At 47.7% G+C, this 14,452-nt stretch overlaps 1 protein-coding gene across 1 annotated transcript; it reads left to right on the forward strand.

Moving 5' to 3' along the window:
- Positions 1-4,172: 4,172 nt before the first annotated feature.
- LOC112872052 (neutrophil gelatinase-associated lipocalin-like) lies at positions 4,173-7,983 on the forward strand. Its single transcript, XM_025935202.2, has 6 exons — positions 4,173-4,346; positions 4,866-5,002; positions 6,634-6,713; positions 6,857-6,976; positions 7,196-7,297; positions 7,955-7,983. Exons 1-6 carry the CDS (start codon positions 4,209-4,211, stop codon positions 7,972-7,974), a joined length of 597 nt encoding a protein of 198 aa, XP_025790987.1. The 5' UTR covers positions 4,173-4,208; the 3' UTR covers positions 7,975-7,983.
- The last annotated feature ends 6,469 nt before the right edge of the window (positions 7,984-14,452 follow it).

The raw sequence follows: 14,452 nt of genomic DNA on the forward strand, positions 1-14,452 counted from the left end.
GCCCCATGGCCCCTGCCTGGCACGCAAAGGATGGGGGTCACCCCTTTCAAAGACTTAGAGGTGGACTTTACTGACATACAGCCAAATAAAGGGTTCAGGTACCTCCTTGTAATAATCTGCACATATTCAGGACGGGTCGACGCATTCCTGACCAGAATGGAACGAAGCCGCGAGGTGGCCAAAGCTCTTCTATGGGAGATCGCGCCTCGATTTGGTCTACCCTTAACCATACACAGTGATAACAGGCCTGCATTTGTGGCATACGTTATACAAACCCTAACAAAGTCCCTCATCATTACCTGGAAACTGCACACTGCTTACCGACCCCAGAGCTCAGGGAAAGTAGAGCGGATGAATCGCACCCTCAAGGAAACCCTGGCTAAGTTCCACCAAGAGACTAATCTCCCATGGCCAGATTTACTGCCGCTGGCCCTCCTGTGTGCCTGATGCACACCTGGGGCACTAAGATTCTCCTCTTTTGAGTTATTTTATGAGCGACCCCCTCCCCATGTTTAGGAAAACTCCAGAATACCTACACCAGATTGGAGACAAAGGAATAAGAGAATAGCTCCAGACCTTGGGGGCAGTCCTAAATAAGTTACAGAGATACACCATAGAGAGGGCCCCAATTTCCTTAGGGACCCCCGTTCACCTCTTTCAACCAGGAGACTCTGTGTGCACAGATTGGAAGAGGGAACCTCTTAGACCACGGTGGACTGGGCTCATACTATCATTCTAACAACTCCTACAGCCCTTAAAGTTTCAGGTATCGCCCCATGGGTCCATCACTCCAGAGTTAAGAAGGCCAACTCAGAAGAACCCACAACCTGGTGAAGTGATCCAGATCCCGTCAACCCACTTAAACTGACCCTCAAAAGGGAAATTGGCCCCTGAGACCTCCAGCCCTGCTCCAGCCACACCCGGAAGATGGCTGGCCTGCGCATGGAAGAAGCTTGAGGAATCAACATGTGAACCTAGCTGGGGGGTTTGGATGCAACTCTGCTAGCCCTTGCCCCTTACTGGTGTCATAGCCCTGATCTTACTTCTTACTGTTGGGCTGATAGAGACTGCACTAACAAGCTGGACATGGGACAAAAGATGCATGCCAGGGGCGCCTGGATGGTTCAGTTGGTTAAGTAGCTGACTTCAGCTCAGGTCATGATCTCACGGTTCATGAGTTCGAGCCCCACAACAGGCTCTGTGCTGACAGCTCAGAGCCTGGAGTCTGCTTTGGATTCTGTGTCTCTGTCTCTCTCTGCCCCTCCCCTGCTCATGCTCTCTCTCAAAAATAAATAAACATTAAAAATTAAAAAAAAAAAAAAAAGATCCATGCTGGGTCTCACATACCTCCTCTGGATGGGAGGGCCATTAAGTATTGCCTGTATATTATGATAAACTCTCTCACCCTCACAACTGCCACTTACCCACTTTGCCCCCAGGATTGTTATATAACAATAAGGGGGTCAAGGGCATTCAGCACTTTCACCTCCCTCCACAAAGATTGTTACAAGGGAAAAACACCCACTCTCTGTCAGTCACCCGGTGCCCCAAGGACTAAGTATTGGACCGTAGAGATAACCCAAAATGTCAGGGACCCATGTCACAACAAGGGCCTCCAGAGAGGGAAGCGAGCTTGCTACACTTACCTTCCTCAATGAGAGATCTCGGACGGGGGAGGGATGCCAGACAGGGCCTTTCAAAAAGTTATAAAGGATACCCATAATAGGGTAATATAAGCCATAAAGGTGACCACTCCCCTGACAACCTACCAAGGTTTGACCTTTCAGCCCTCAATCAGATGCTTACAAATTCCCCACTCCAGCGTTGGGCCAACACTACTCTACAACTCCTCCATAAAATAGATAATCACACCCAAACCTGCTGGATGTGCTTGCCGCTCAGCCGAGGGCTTACTTAGCCACTCCTATCCCTTTGACCTCTAATTCAGCCTACCGATGCTTAGAGGCCAGCTGGACTCAGATGTTATTTCCTCTTCCTAACCCCAGAGATATCCGTGTACACTGAAGATCAGCTCCTAACAGCCTTTAGCCCCAAGTTCCGGGCTAAACGGGCAATCCTGCTACCCATTCTGATAGGCGCAGGAATTGTGACAGGAATAGGAACCAGAATAGGGGGCACAGGTTCATCTGTAGGACTGTACCATAGACTATCTCAAGAGATAAATGAAGACACGGAACGGGTGGCAGATTCTCTGGTAACCTTACAAAGCCAAATAAACTCTCTGGCGGCAGTGACCCTCCAAAATAGGCAAGCCCTCGACCTCCTCACTTTAGAAAAAGGAGGGACTTGCATCTTTCTGGGGGAAGAATGTTGCTATTTCATAAACCAGTCAGGAATAGTTACAACTAAGGTTCAGGAACTCAAGGAAAGAATTCAACATAGACAACAGAAAAGTATCAATCAATGGAAAGGATGGGATCTCACGGATTGGGCATCCTGGCTTCCTGCCCTGGCGGGGCCCCTCCTCTCCATAATTTTATTTGTATCCATCGGCCCCTGTATACTGAATGCTGCGGTACATTTTATTGAAAACACTGTTGCTCGCCAAACTACTGCACATATCTTAGCCTTCTAAGAGTACCAACCTGTAAAACTGAAAGATGATGCCTACTAAGTTTTTTTTAAAGGCATCAAGGGGGGAATGTTGGAGAAGTGAATAAAGTATGCCAAAGATGGCCAATGGAGTGAAAACAAACTCTGGTCTCTAGCTTAGAGACCCCTCCTCCCGGTTCTTCTTCTTTCGTTTACTGTGTGCAAAACACGCCCCCCCCCCCCCCCACACAAATATGGAGGCTGATAACTATAAATTGCCCTCCCCACTGGCATTCAGGGCTATCTTTGGAGAAACAGTCTCCTCCGAGACCGCAGTTGTTAAATAAATCTTTGATCCACCAAGATCTCCGAGTGCCACTTGGTTTTTCCACCAGCGTTCCAGCCTGGTTCTGTAACAATATACCATGGGGTTGGGGGAGATAAAGTTAAGAGGAAGTTTCTAGAGGGATTTTCATATGTTCAAGAAGACTCGTACATTACTAGAGGCGTAACTGTTGTCAGGCTAAAGTTGTTTTCACCTCTAGCAAAGCATTAACATTAAGACAGTAGGGAGTTCCTGGAGAAATGGGATACTCCATATTTTCTTAAAGAATTGTCAATAGGCAATAATGAAATTTAATGCCATGTGCCATTTCCTTCTTGCCTTTGTTGCCCATATCACTGGGAGGGGGCGTGGTGACAATAGGGCTCCTGGAAACTATAGGTTTCTGGAGATTAGGCTTTTGATAAGATTCCCTTTTTCTCCTAATTTACTAGGACATAGGTACACTGATGGAGACTCACATCCTGCCAGATTGTGATCTCCATCAGTTAACCATTTGTATTCTTTCCTTTCCTTTGTTCTTGGGCAGCCAGGGGTGCCTGAGGAGTATTACACATATCCCACCTGGGGCTCAGGGAGCATGCTAGCATGTGCTCTGCCCTCAGCCTGCCTTGTGCTCCCTCATCAGGAACACTCTCCAGTCCACCTTTGGAGATGGGGGAGGGGAAGGGTGTCTCACCCTGTGCCAGGGCCTGGTTGGGTCCCTGCGGGGGACAGTGTCTGGGCTCCAAGAGCAGCACAGGGTACACTCTGTCCTTCCCTGCCGGGAACCTCCTCTTTCACCTCCCCTCCTTTCCTTGTCCCTTTGGAGAACCACAAAGCAGCATGGGCTCTGTTGATATGAGGCATTCTCCCTTTCATCAGATACAGAAAAGGGGTACCACCCGTTACCCCACCCTGCACTTGGCCCCAACCGAGAGGCTTCTGGAGGTCAGAGATGGCAGCCGGTCCAGATCAGAGACCCTTGTCCTCACACAGTACTAAACAGGGAGAAGAGAGTGTGGAGGGAGTCAGTGTCCTTGCCAGAGATGTGGAGATATGGGGAATGCATCCTCCAGCCTCCTGGACCTTCCTGCCCCTCATCTTGCATAATCCTGACCTGGGGGAAGGGCAGAAAGCTTGCCATGATCTTCAGCATGAGTTGCTGACAATTGCCTCACCCTTCCTGGATTTGGCAAAGGATAAGTCATTCCACCCTGGGGTGAGCCATTGGCCACAGAGACCATAAATAGCATCCCCCCAGAAGCCTCCTCACTCACCTCTTCTTTCAGCTGATATCCGGAGTGGTGCCAGCTTCCTTGGCCCTGAAGTCATGGCCTTAGGTCTCCTGTGGCTGGGCCTTGTCCTGCTGGGGGCCTTGCAGACCCAGGCCCAAGATTCCACCCCAAACCTGATCCCAGCCCCGCCTCTGCGCAGGGTCCCTCTGCAGCCTGACTTCCAGGATGAGCAGGTAAGGGGCCCAAGGGGCAGCTGCAGGCAGGCCCTGAGAAGAGTGTGAACAGAGGGGAGGAGAGGCAGGATGGGCTCAGGCTCTAGCTCAGTCTACCCTCGGGTCCCCTGATGGAAGGCACACCCCATGACCCCATCCCCACCCAACCTTGCTGACAAGATGGTCAGCTGAGCACAACTATGTTGGGCCACACTCTCTTCCATAATCCCCGCAGCCCATGCAAGATGGGATCATCTTCAGGGCCTCTACATGATGAAGAAACTGAGGCTCAGGGATGCCAGCTGGCCACTTGCCAAGTGTCACCCTGTCCCTGACACACTAAGGGCTCCCCCCTGGCCAGATGGCTCCAGCTCCAGCTAGCTTCTTCAGCCCAGCCTGTGTGGCCAGTCTGGGTCCCAGCAGCCCAGTTAGAGGGGCTTCTGGTTGAGGCCTAGGCTGCCTAGAGATGCCTGCAGGGATGGAGCAGGAGGGCCCCCTGGGGCTGCTCCTGGCTCTGACTATCATCAGCCCCCATTGTAGTTCCAGGGAAAATGGTATGTCTTAGGACTGGCAGGGAATGAATTTAATAAAGAAAAACACAGCCAGTTTAAGATTTACTCCACCACTTACGAGCTAAATGAAGACAACAGCTACAATGCCACCTCTACCCTGGCCTGGTGAGTACCACCACCTCCTACAGGAACATGGGGGGCCTATAGGGCTGCTGTGGGAGTCCAAGAGGCAGACCGATGACATAGCCGAGCAGCAACCAAAGCTGAAAGATGATCATTCATCCTACCGCTGGGTACTGGATCCCTGTATTTATATCTTCTCTCATTCACTAGATCAACATTTCATGGTCACTTCAGCACAGACACATGACAGTTCTGCGGATAGACACAGACTGTCATCAGGAAACAAGACAAAGAAAGAATAGGTGTCCTAGAATGTGAGGAGGGTCACTGGATCCAGCCTAGAATCCTACCTAGGGCTTTGTCAAGAGCTTCCAGGGAGGTGGTCTGTGGGATGGGCCTTGAGGAACCAACCTGCGTCAGAAGGAGACCTGGGACCTTCGTGGCAGGACTGCTGGACTGAGTCAGAGAGAGCCACTTCAAGAAACAGCAAGCCATTGCATGGCTGCCCTAAGCAGGAGCTGATGAGTGGTCTGGAGAGGGGGGTGACCACAGTGGCAGGGGTCTCAGGTACTGGTGAGGAGCGGGTGTGGCTGCAGCAGGAAGAGGAATGATGGTGTGCAGCCCAGGAGGCTGATCAGTCATAGGTGGAAGATGACCAGAGCGGGGGCAGATTAGGACCTAGAGAGGGGAGTCAAGGATTATGCAGCACCCCTGGGTTTCTGGCTCTGGCACTTGGGGATGGGGCTAGAGCATCTGTCATGGAAGAAGCAGAAGAAGGGCAGGTGTGGAGAGATCGGCTCTGAGGTGCCAGGGGAGATGGGATGCAGGTGAGAGGTCAGGTTTGGTCCAACAACTAAGGGAGTGTTGGCATCCAGCAGACTGGAGTCTCAATGGTGATTCCCCCAGGAGAGTTTAAAGCAGGAGCCCACAAGATAAGAATGGGGGGGGGCGCCTGGGTGGCGCAGTCGGTTAAGCGTCCGACTTCAGCCAGGTCACGATCTCGCGGTCCGCGAGTTCGAGCCCCGCGTCGGGCTCTGGCCTGATGGCTCAGAGCCTGGAGCCTGTTTCCGATTCTGTGTCTCCCTCTCTCTCTGCCCCTCCCCCGTTCATGCTCTGTCTCTCTCTGTCCCAAAAATAAATAAACGTTGAAAAAAAAATTTTTAAAAAAAGAAAAAAAAAGATAAGAATAGGGGACAGGGGAGCCTAGGTGGCTCAGTTGTTTAAGAGTATGACATTGTCTCAGGTCATGATCATGGTTTGTGGGTCTGAGCCCCACGTTGGACTCTGTGCTGACAGCTCAGAGCCTGGAACCTGCTCTGGATTCTGTTTCCCCCCTCTCTCTGCCCTTCCCTGCTCATGCACGTACACTCTCTCTCAAAAACTAATGAAAATCTAAAAAAAAAAAAAAAAAGAAGAATAGGGGACAAATGCCTTGGTTGGCAGGGACAGTATGGTGGGAAGGCTACCAAGGGGAAACAGCTCCGAAGAAGGAAGGACAGGAGGTGTGGAGGGAGAGTCTGAGCAGGTCAGGTGGGTAAGAGCACAGTAGTCAAGGACAGGCAGGGATGGGTCAGTGGGGAACAGCCAGGCACATCTCTGGGGTGGGGTGCAAGCCTACTGCTGTGTGAGGGTGGGCTATCACCCTCTCACCCACCCATATTTTGCTTCCACAGGAACCAGACCTGTGACCACTGGCTCAGAACTTTCATCCCAACTTTGTGGCGAGGCCAATTCACCCTGGGCAACATTGAGCGTGAGTCCTGAATGGGGTGGGTCCTCAGGGGCATGAACCTCCCTGTCACCCCACACAGAAACAATCCTGTGGAGACGGGAGAAGAATCAATAGCTCCCTCTGCCCAGTTAGGGCAGACTGAGATCTCACCATCCACCATACAGGATACACTGGAATCCAGAGGTACATTTTACGAGTGGCAGCCACAGACTACGTCCAGTTTGCCATGGTGTTCTTCAAGAAGATTTACAAACACCAGGAGTACTTCAAGATCACCCTTTATGGTGAGTCTTGCCCCTCCTGGAACCAGGATCTTGGTCATGTTGGAGGAGAAGAAGCCCGTGACACCCAGCCCCCAATGTGCCCTTCACCCCAGATCTGGGAGGCAGGAGAGGGGTCTTTCCACAGAACCCCTCAGGAGGAAGGGGTCTGAGGCATCGTTCATGGGTTCCACAATATTTATGGAGCTTTCACCAGCCATTCACCAGCCATCCTGGCCACAGGGAGGACCAAGATGCTGACCCCTGAGCTGAAGGAAAACTTCATCACCTTCGCCAAATCGTTGGGCCTCACAGATCACCACATAATCTTCGCTATCCCCATTGGTAATCACCAGGTGGAGAGAGGAGAGGGCCGTATGGGAACTGTCCAGGCCTGATGTTGCCTCACTATGGAAGGGGGGAGAGGAGGGATGCAGACCCCTGCCATGGTCACTGGAGTCTCAGGATCCACTTTGGTTTCAGGGAGACGCTGCCACAATCAGGGTTCTGGGCCCCTAGTGTTCCTCCCTCACCCTAGCTCAGGCCTGCCCACATGAGAATTGCAGGCATGGGGCAAAGCTTCCTCAGTCTCCTTGCCTGGCCACCTCCCCCTTTGCCTTGGGACTGGCTCACCACTGACCTAGGAGGTGCCCTTGTCTTCAGGCTGCCTGGCCTGGGCAGGTGCCTCCCAAAGCCTGAAGGTCTGTCAGGACTCAGCAGGTAAACAGGCAGAAGGCTTGGTGCCCAAGCAGGAACTTGACTGGGCCTCACCTTCCTCCTTTGAAGAACGGGTGTCACCCAGGTCTGCTTGTCCTCAGGCCTCTCCCCCAGTCCCTGCTCCATCATCCAGCCTTCTGCTGTACCATCCACAAAGGGAACCCCCAGAGCTTCTGTGGCTGGACTAGGCTGAGGCCCAGGGTAGCCCAGGGGCAGTGCAGGGGTCCTGGAGGTCAGGGATCCCACACACACCCCTGCCCATGCTGACCACTCTGTCCCACACAGATGAGTGCATGGATGAGTGAGCAAGTGTGTGGTAAGTATGGTTGGAGTGGGGGCTGATGGGAGCCAGGGTGCATCTGGGAGGGGGTCCCAGGTCTGCCTTTGTCCAACCTTCCCAGCACTGCTGTCCTCTTTATTGCCCTGACTCCCTCTCTGGTGCCCTCTGGCTCTCTCCACCACATCCTCTTCACGTTGACCTCTGCCCAGGGCAGCACCCAGCTGTCACCACCAACCTGGACACCACTGAGAGAGCCAGGAGACCCTTCTCAATGCACAGCCCACCAGCTGCTCCCCAGGCTGACCTGCTCATGAACCCCCTCCCTTCTTGCTAAATAAACACATGTCCCCTGGTCCTCAGTCTGTGCTCTTTGACCTCTGGGCTCTCTGAGAAGGAAAAAATCAAAGGGCAGGCTCCTACTAGGAAGGAAATGTGGTCCCCAGCAAGGGATGGAGGCCACAGAAGCAGTCGCCAGCTCTGACTGAATACTTCTAGCTCCCAACTCCAGGACCAGCCCCAGACCAGCAGCTGCCCTCACTTGCCCCTGCCTCCTAGCATACTGAGGGGACACATCTCACACTCACATCCAGCCATCTGCAGCAAACCCAATGGCAAAGGCCCAGCCAGGGCCAGGCAGCTGGAGAGGGTTGGGGGTCAAGGTGCTGTCACCCCCACTTCACCAGTGATGAAGTTTTAGGGCTATGGTGCAGGGTCTGGAGCCAAGGACAGAGAAATAATTCTTAAAGATGTTTTGGTGCAAAAAAGTGATTTTATTAAAGTAAAGGGCAGGACCCATGGGCAGAAAGAACTGCTCTGGGGTTGTGAAGAGTGTCTGGTTATATACTCTGGCTTTGGAGGAGGTAAAGTCAAGGGAAGTTTTTGGAGATTTTCATATGATAAAGAAGATTTACAGAATACTGGAGGCCTAGCTATTGTCAAGCTGAGGTTTTTTCCCTCTAGCAAACATCAATATTAAGACAGTAGGGAGTTCCTGGTGAAATGTTCTTCTCTGCCAGCCTCAAGTATTTGTCAATAGGCTGCAGGGTATCAGGAAATTTAATGTTACCTGACATTTCCTTCTTGCCTTTCTTCCCCCAAAATACTATGAGGGGTGATGTTGGGACTCCAAGAAACTGAGTCTATAGGTTTCTGGTTGTTAGACTATTGATAAGATTGCCTGTTTCTTATAATTTACTAAGATATTTGTAAACTGATGGGGAGTCATTTCCTACATGACTGGGATCTCTATCAGTTAACCATTTGTTTTCTTTCCTTTCCTTTGTTCTTGGGCAGCCAGGAGTGCCTGAGGAATGTCACACACATCCCACCTGGGGGGGGGGGGGGGAGGGGTAATGCTAGCTTGTACTTTGCCCTCAGCTTGCCTTATGCTCCCTCATCATATCCCCCATAAACAATTCTGACCCTTACATCTTTAAGGTAGTTGGAGGTGGAAGGTTTCATCTTTTGTAGCTTCTTGCTCAGTAAGGGAATAGAGATGTCCCTACCTATGAGTCAATATTGATCAGTTGGGGAACATATAGAAGAGTTACAGGAGGCAGAGACAGTTGGGTCTAAGATGGACAATGAATATGAACCTCCTTGAGTAGAAAAGATCATTTGTTGGCTTGAAGGTATTGTAGTGATGGAGTCTTGTCACCAGGCAGAGAGACAGGGGAGAAAACAGCCAAATGTAATTAGAATAACAAGAACAGCCCAAATAAATGCCCTTTGGTAATTGATGGAAATCCTCAAGTCCAGGATTTTAACCAATCATGAAAGGAACAGGAGGAATTCTTTAAAGCACCAATTTGAGTATTCTGGTAATTTAGAAATCCAGAAATATTTGTGCGATAGTCTAGAATGTATACTGATGAAGTTTTGGGGTGTTGGTGGGGTGGTCCTGAGCCGACGGCCAAGAAAGATTTATGGAAGACGTTGTTGGTGGGAAAAAAATTGATTTTGTTAAAGCACAAGGACAGGACCAATGGGCAGGAAGACCTGCATTGGGGTTGTGATGTTTAACTGATTATATACCCTTAGGTTGGAAGGGGGTCAGGAATAGAGTAAGTCTCTAAGGTATTTTGGAAGCAAGGTTTCCAGGAATTTGAGGGGGCTCACTGTTGGTAGCAAATGCCACTTATCACCATTGAATAAAATTTCAATCATGAGACTCTTCAGATGCATATCAGGGGCCATAAGCTTGGAATATGATTGCCAGCATATATCTTGGGGCAGTTGAGAGAAGGAAGTAGACTTACAGGACGCTCAAGGTTGGGATAACGTTGAGCTAAGGTTCTCTTTGCCCCTAGCAAAGTGTCATCATCGAAGCAGCTGAGATCCTAGAGGGAGGTCACTCTGCTGGTTTCAAGGACTTGTATATGCAGTAAAGGCATATAATTTTTCATTTGTCTTACTCCCCCATCACCATGGCAAGCACTTAAACACCTTTTCTCTGTTCTTAAGCCCTCAGAAGTCTTTGAATATCACACATATTCTACTTGGGGTGGTGGTAGAGGAGGATGTGCCAGCCTGTTTTGCCCTCAGCTTGCCCCACACTTCCTCATTATATCCCCCCTGAGCAATTTTGTCCCTTAAATATTTAAGGTTGTTGAAGGTAGAAGGTCTCATTTTTTGTAGCTTCTTCCTGCTGAGTGGGGGCATAGAGTCATCCATACCTATGGGTCAGTATTGGCCTGTCAGAGAACAAAAATGGTAATTAAGGTGAGTAGAAAGGATCATCTCTTGGCTTGAAGTTATTGTAGTGATGGAGTCTTGGTACCAGGCAGAGAGACATGGGAGAAAACAGCAAAACATAAGTAGAATAACTAGAAAGCTTAGCTCAAGTGAAAAGTCCTTTGGTAGCTAACAAAAATCCTCCAGCCCAAGAGTTCAACCAATCACTAAAGGAAAAAGAAGGGTTATTTAATGCGACAGTTTGAGTATTCATGTTAGTTAAAAATCCAGAAATATTTTTGAAGTACTCCAGAATTTATACACACCGTTTTGTTCTTATGAGAATATAAGTTCCACCTTGTGCAGCACTTAAAACATCTAACACCATTCTGTGTGTTTTGTAGAAATGTTTTATCCATTTGTGTTATTTTAGTGTTTAGTAATATAATGTTATTTTGAGAGTCATTTAAGGCCTTAACTGTGTAACAGGTGGTGTATTAGTTTTGTTTAGTAAGCCAGCAGGTAATTAATAAGAGATACTTTTATAGAAACAAGAAAAATGCAGGTTAATGCTTAGAGCAGATTACAAACCCAGTGTCTCCCAGTGCTGCCAGAATGAACTTTACATGTTAGGTTTGAATGCTTATGGGAGCAGGCAGTAGAAATCAGATTGATCTTTCTGGTTTGTAGCTCAAATGTCTGTGGTGATCCTTGTGAAAGGCCCATTGTAAGAAGGAGCTGTTAGTAGAAATTGAGAAAGGAAGATGAAAAAGAAAGGTACAACCATCCTAAGAGAAGTTTGAGATTTTCCACAGGTTCACAGGAATAAAAAGGCACATTAGTTTGCTCATTGATTTCCCCTGTAGAGGGTACAGGTTTTATTTTAGATATAAGAGCACATGAAGTGTGCCCCTCTAAATTTTTTTGCAGTAGAAGTACATGATATGACCCAGTAGGGGCTCTTTCATTTTGGAGTTAAATCCCCTGTTGTATTGGACTTTAAATCTTTAAATAAACCAGGTGTTTGGGGTTTATATGGGTTGGGTTTCTAGTAACTGTCAGATCAGGTTTAAGAAGGATATGTTTTGCATATTCATTTAGAGATTTAGGAATTGCACATACATTTGACAGTTCCAGCATTTACCCAAACAATATCACCTAAGGTTTATGACGATTTAACAGGGTCTTCACTTAACATACCGAATAAAAAGTCCTCCTTGATCAAAAAGACTTTCTTTACAATTGAAATCCTGGGTCGTTTGTTAAACCTTAGAAAGTGATAGAGCACATCTGAAATGGGATTCCGATCATTATAAATCTTTTTTTTTTAATTTTTTTTTTCAACGTTTATTTATTTTTGGGACAGAGAGAGACAGAGCATGAACGGGGGAGGGGCAGAGAGAGAGGGAGACACAGAATCGGAAACAGGCTCCAGTCTCCGAGCCATCAGCCCAGAGCCTGACACGGGGCTCGAACTCACGGACCGTGAGATCGTGACCTGGCTGAAGTCGGACGCTTAACCGACTGCGCCACCCAGGCGCCCCCGATCATTATAAATCTTAACGCTTTAAAGTATTTATTTAACCAAGATGGCAATAAGAGATTCCAAAAGCAAATATGTAGGGTTATATTGTTGTTAGCAAAACCTAGGTCCTTTAACAGTGAGAAGTTTTAACTAAGTGGTCAAAGACCTGATAAAGACATAACCTAAAGCTGTCGTTTTCCCAGAAGTCAAAAGAGAAAACAATCCTTTGTACATTATTTTATCAAGAGCCTAACAATAAAAAAAAAATTGTCTTTTAACAGAGAGAAAAGCAGAATTTCAACCTTATACAAGTGTACTTTTAAAAATCCATTCTTGGGGCGCCTGGGTGGCTCAGTAGGTTGAGCGTCCGACTTCGGCTCAGGTCATGATCTCACAGTCCGTGGGTTTGAGCCCCGCGTCGGGCTCTGTGCTGACCGCTCAGAGCCTGGAGCCTGTTTCAGATTCTGTGTCTCCCTCTCTCTCTGCCCCTCCCCCACTTGCACTCTGTCTCTCTCTGTCTCAAAAATAAATAAACATTAAAAAAAAATAAAATAAATAAAAATCCATTCTTTGCAACTTAGTCTATCCAACCACACGTAAAATTCCTTTCCAAAGATTTCCCTTCATGAACCTTCTACAAATTTCTGTTTCATTCAGATTTTTCCCCAAGCCATTTTTCTCCAAACCAGTCTCATTTAGGACAAAACTATTTTCTTTTACCTGCAACAAAAAATGTATTTCCTTTCTTCTCTCTTTTTTTACACATTCCTACTTTTTTACATATACAGTTGCTATTCTTATTTCCATCAGTCCTCACTATGTTTAGCAGAATTTTGACTCTTAGAAACGTTAGTCTCCAGCAGAGACTAAGTATACCCAACTGTAAACTGTTACACCAGAATCTTTAGAAGGCAAAGTTATGAATCAATTAATCACAAACCATGTTTTCCAATAGACCCAAATGTTCTTAGTTTCTCTGCAATAAGAAGTCAAAAGCACAAACCTACATTCAGTAATCAATGCTTTAGCACTCCATTCTATTTGGAAAAGACCTAGATATCCAATGAATTCAATCCCGTTTATCCAAGTGTCAGATTACCAAACTTTGAAAGCTATCTTAACAATTATCCATGAAAACTTTGAGATACACAAAATTACCCTTTATTTTAAGTCATCTTGTTGCTAACAAATTGCAACAGAGACAACATGAGTTTATTTGACCTTTAGGAAACCTTGGTAGAAAAAAAAGTTTTATATTTAATTCTGATAACCCTAAACACATGTCTGTCTTAGTTAAACCAACAAACTTAAATAAGCTTAACCACAAACAACATTCCACCTGCGTTTGCTTAAAGGACAATTTGTTCCCCATTGTCACATTTTACCTGGGACACCAGTGGGGCAATCTGAAGTGGGCGATCCAAGGGGGTGCTCATTGCTCCTTGACATCGAGGGTGGGAGGGTGGCATAGAAGCCAGTTATGTACATCCCATGGAAGGTGATGCAGAAACAGGAAGAAGGGGAGAGGAAGAAAGAAGAGGTAAAGTGCCAGAACAGAGAAAGACGATTCCTGGTTCTAAACCTTGTCAGCTCTAAAAGAAGAGACCCCATGTTTGCTTGTTTGTTTTCCACCAAAGTGGAAATAAAGGAATCTATGTCAGGCTAGAGAAGACAGGGGATTTCCCCGAAACAAAGGGACTTTAGGCAGCTGCCTAAAGGGAATATTTGCCTAAAGGGAATATTTTTTAAGTCCCTGCCCAAGGTAGACTAACCACAGTTGGCTCCAAATATAGTCATTAACTCAGGAAATGAGTGAGGGAGAGCCTCCCACATCTATTAGGAGGAGGAACAGAGAGAAAGAGTCAGCATGCCCTTTGTCAGGGATGGTCTGTGTTTCTTCTAGCACCTGATTTCCATCAGGAGGCCTGTTAGGCCATCCACTATGCCAGGAGGGAGTTTACTAGCCACACACATTTGGGAAAATACATTCTATAAGAGGCCTTTTGGTTCAGGTCCTTAAAGCTGTGAAGGCCTAGACCTCAGGTACCTCCGTCCATTGACCCTGTTTTCTGCAGAAGAAATCTAACTGCTAGATTCTACTAAGGTCATGCAATGTTATGGGACATCAGTCCTTTCCTAAATTTTGCAACCCAAATTGTTTCCAGTGGGTTGAAAAGGCATCCCAAGGGAGAGTTTGGGGACTGATGAGAAGCTCCCATCCTCTTTCTAGAGAGAGAAAAGCAGAGACGGTCCATTACCACAAAAATCACCCCCACCTCCCAGATGGCATCCCACGTGCAGGATA

Source organism: Puma concolor, chromosome D4 (assembly GCF_028749965.1).
Source record: "Puma concolor isolate L17-30 chromosome D4, mPumCon1.1.hap2, whole genome shotgun sequence".
NCBI classification, from domain to species: domain Eukaryota; kingdom Metazoa; phylum Chordata; class Mammalia; order Carnivora; family Felidae; genus Puma; species Puma concolor.

What these genes read in the sequence shown, in the direction of transcription:
- LOC112872052 (XM_025935202.2), top strand. Translation starts at nt 4,209, where the DNA reads ATGGCCTTAGGTCTCCTGTGGCTGGGCCTTGTCCTGCTGGGGGCCTTG. An exon ending in CACCCTGGGCAACATTGAGC is followed by an intron (nt 6,714 to 6,856) that starts GTGAGTCCTGAA and finishes TCCACCATACAG; the next exon opens with GATACACTGGAATCCAGAGG. An exon ending in CTTCAAGATCACCCTTTATG is followed by an intron (nt 6,977 to 7,195) that starts GTGAGTCTTGCC and finishes TCCTGGCCACAG; the next exon opens with GGAGGACCAAGATGCTGACC.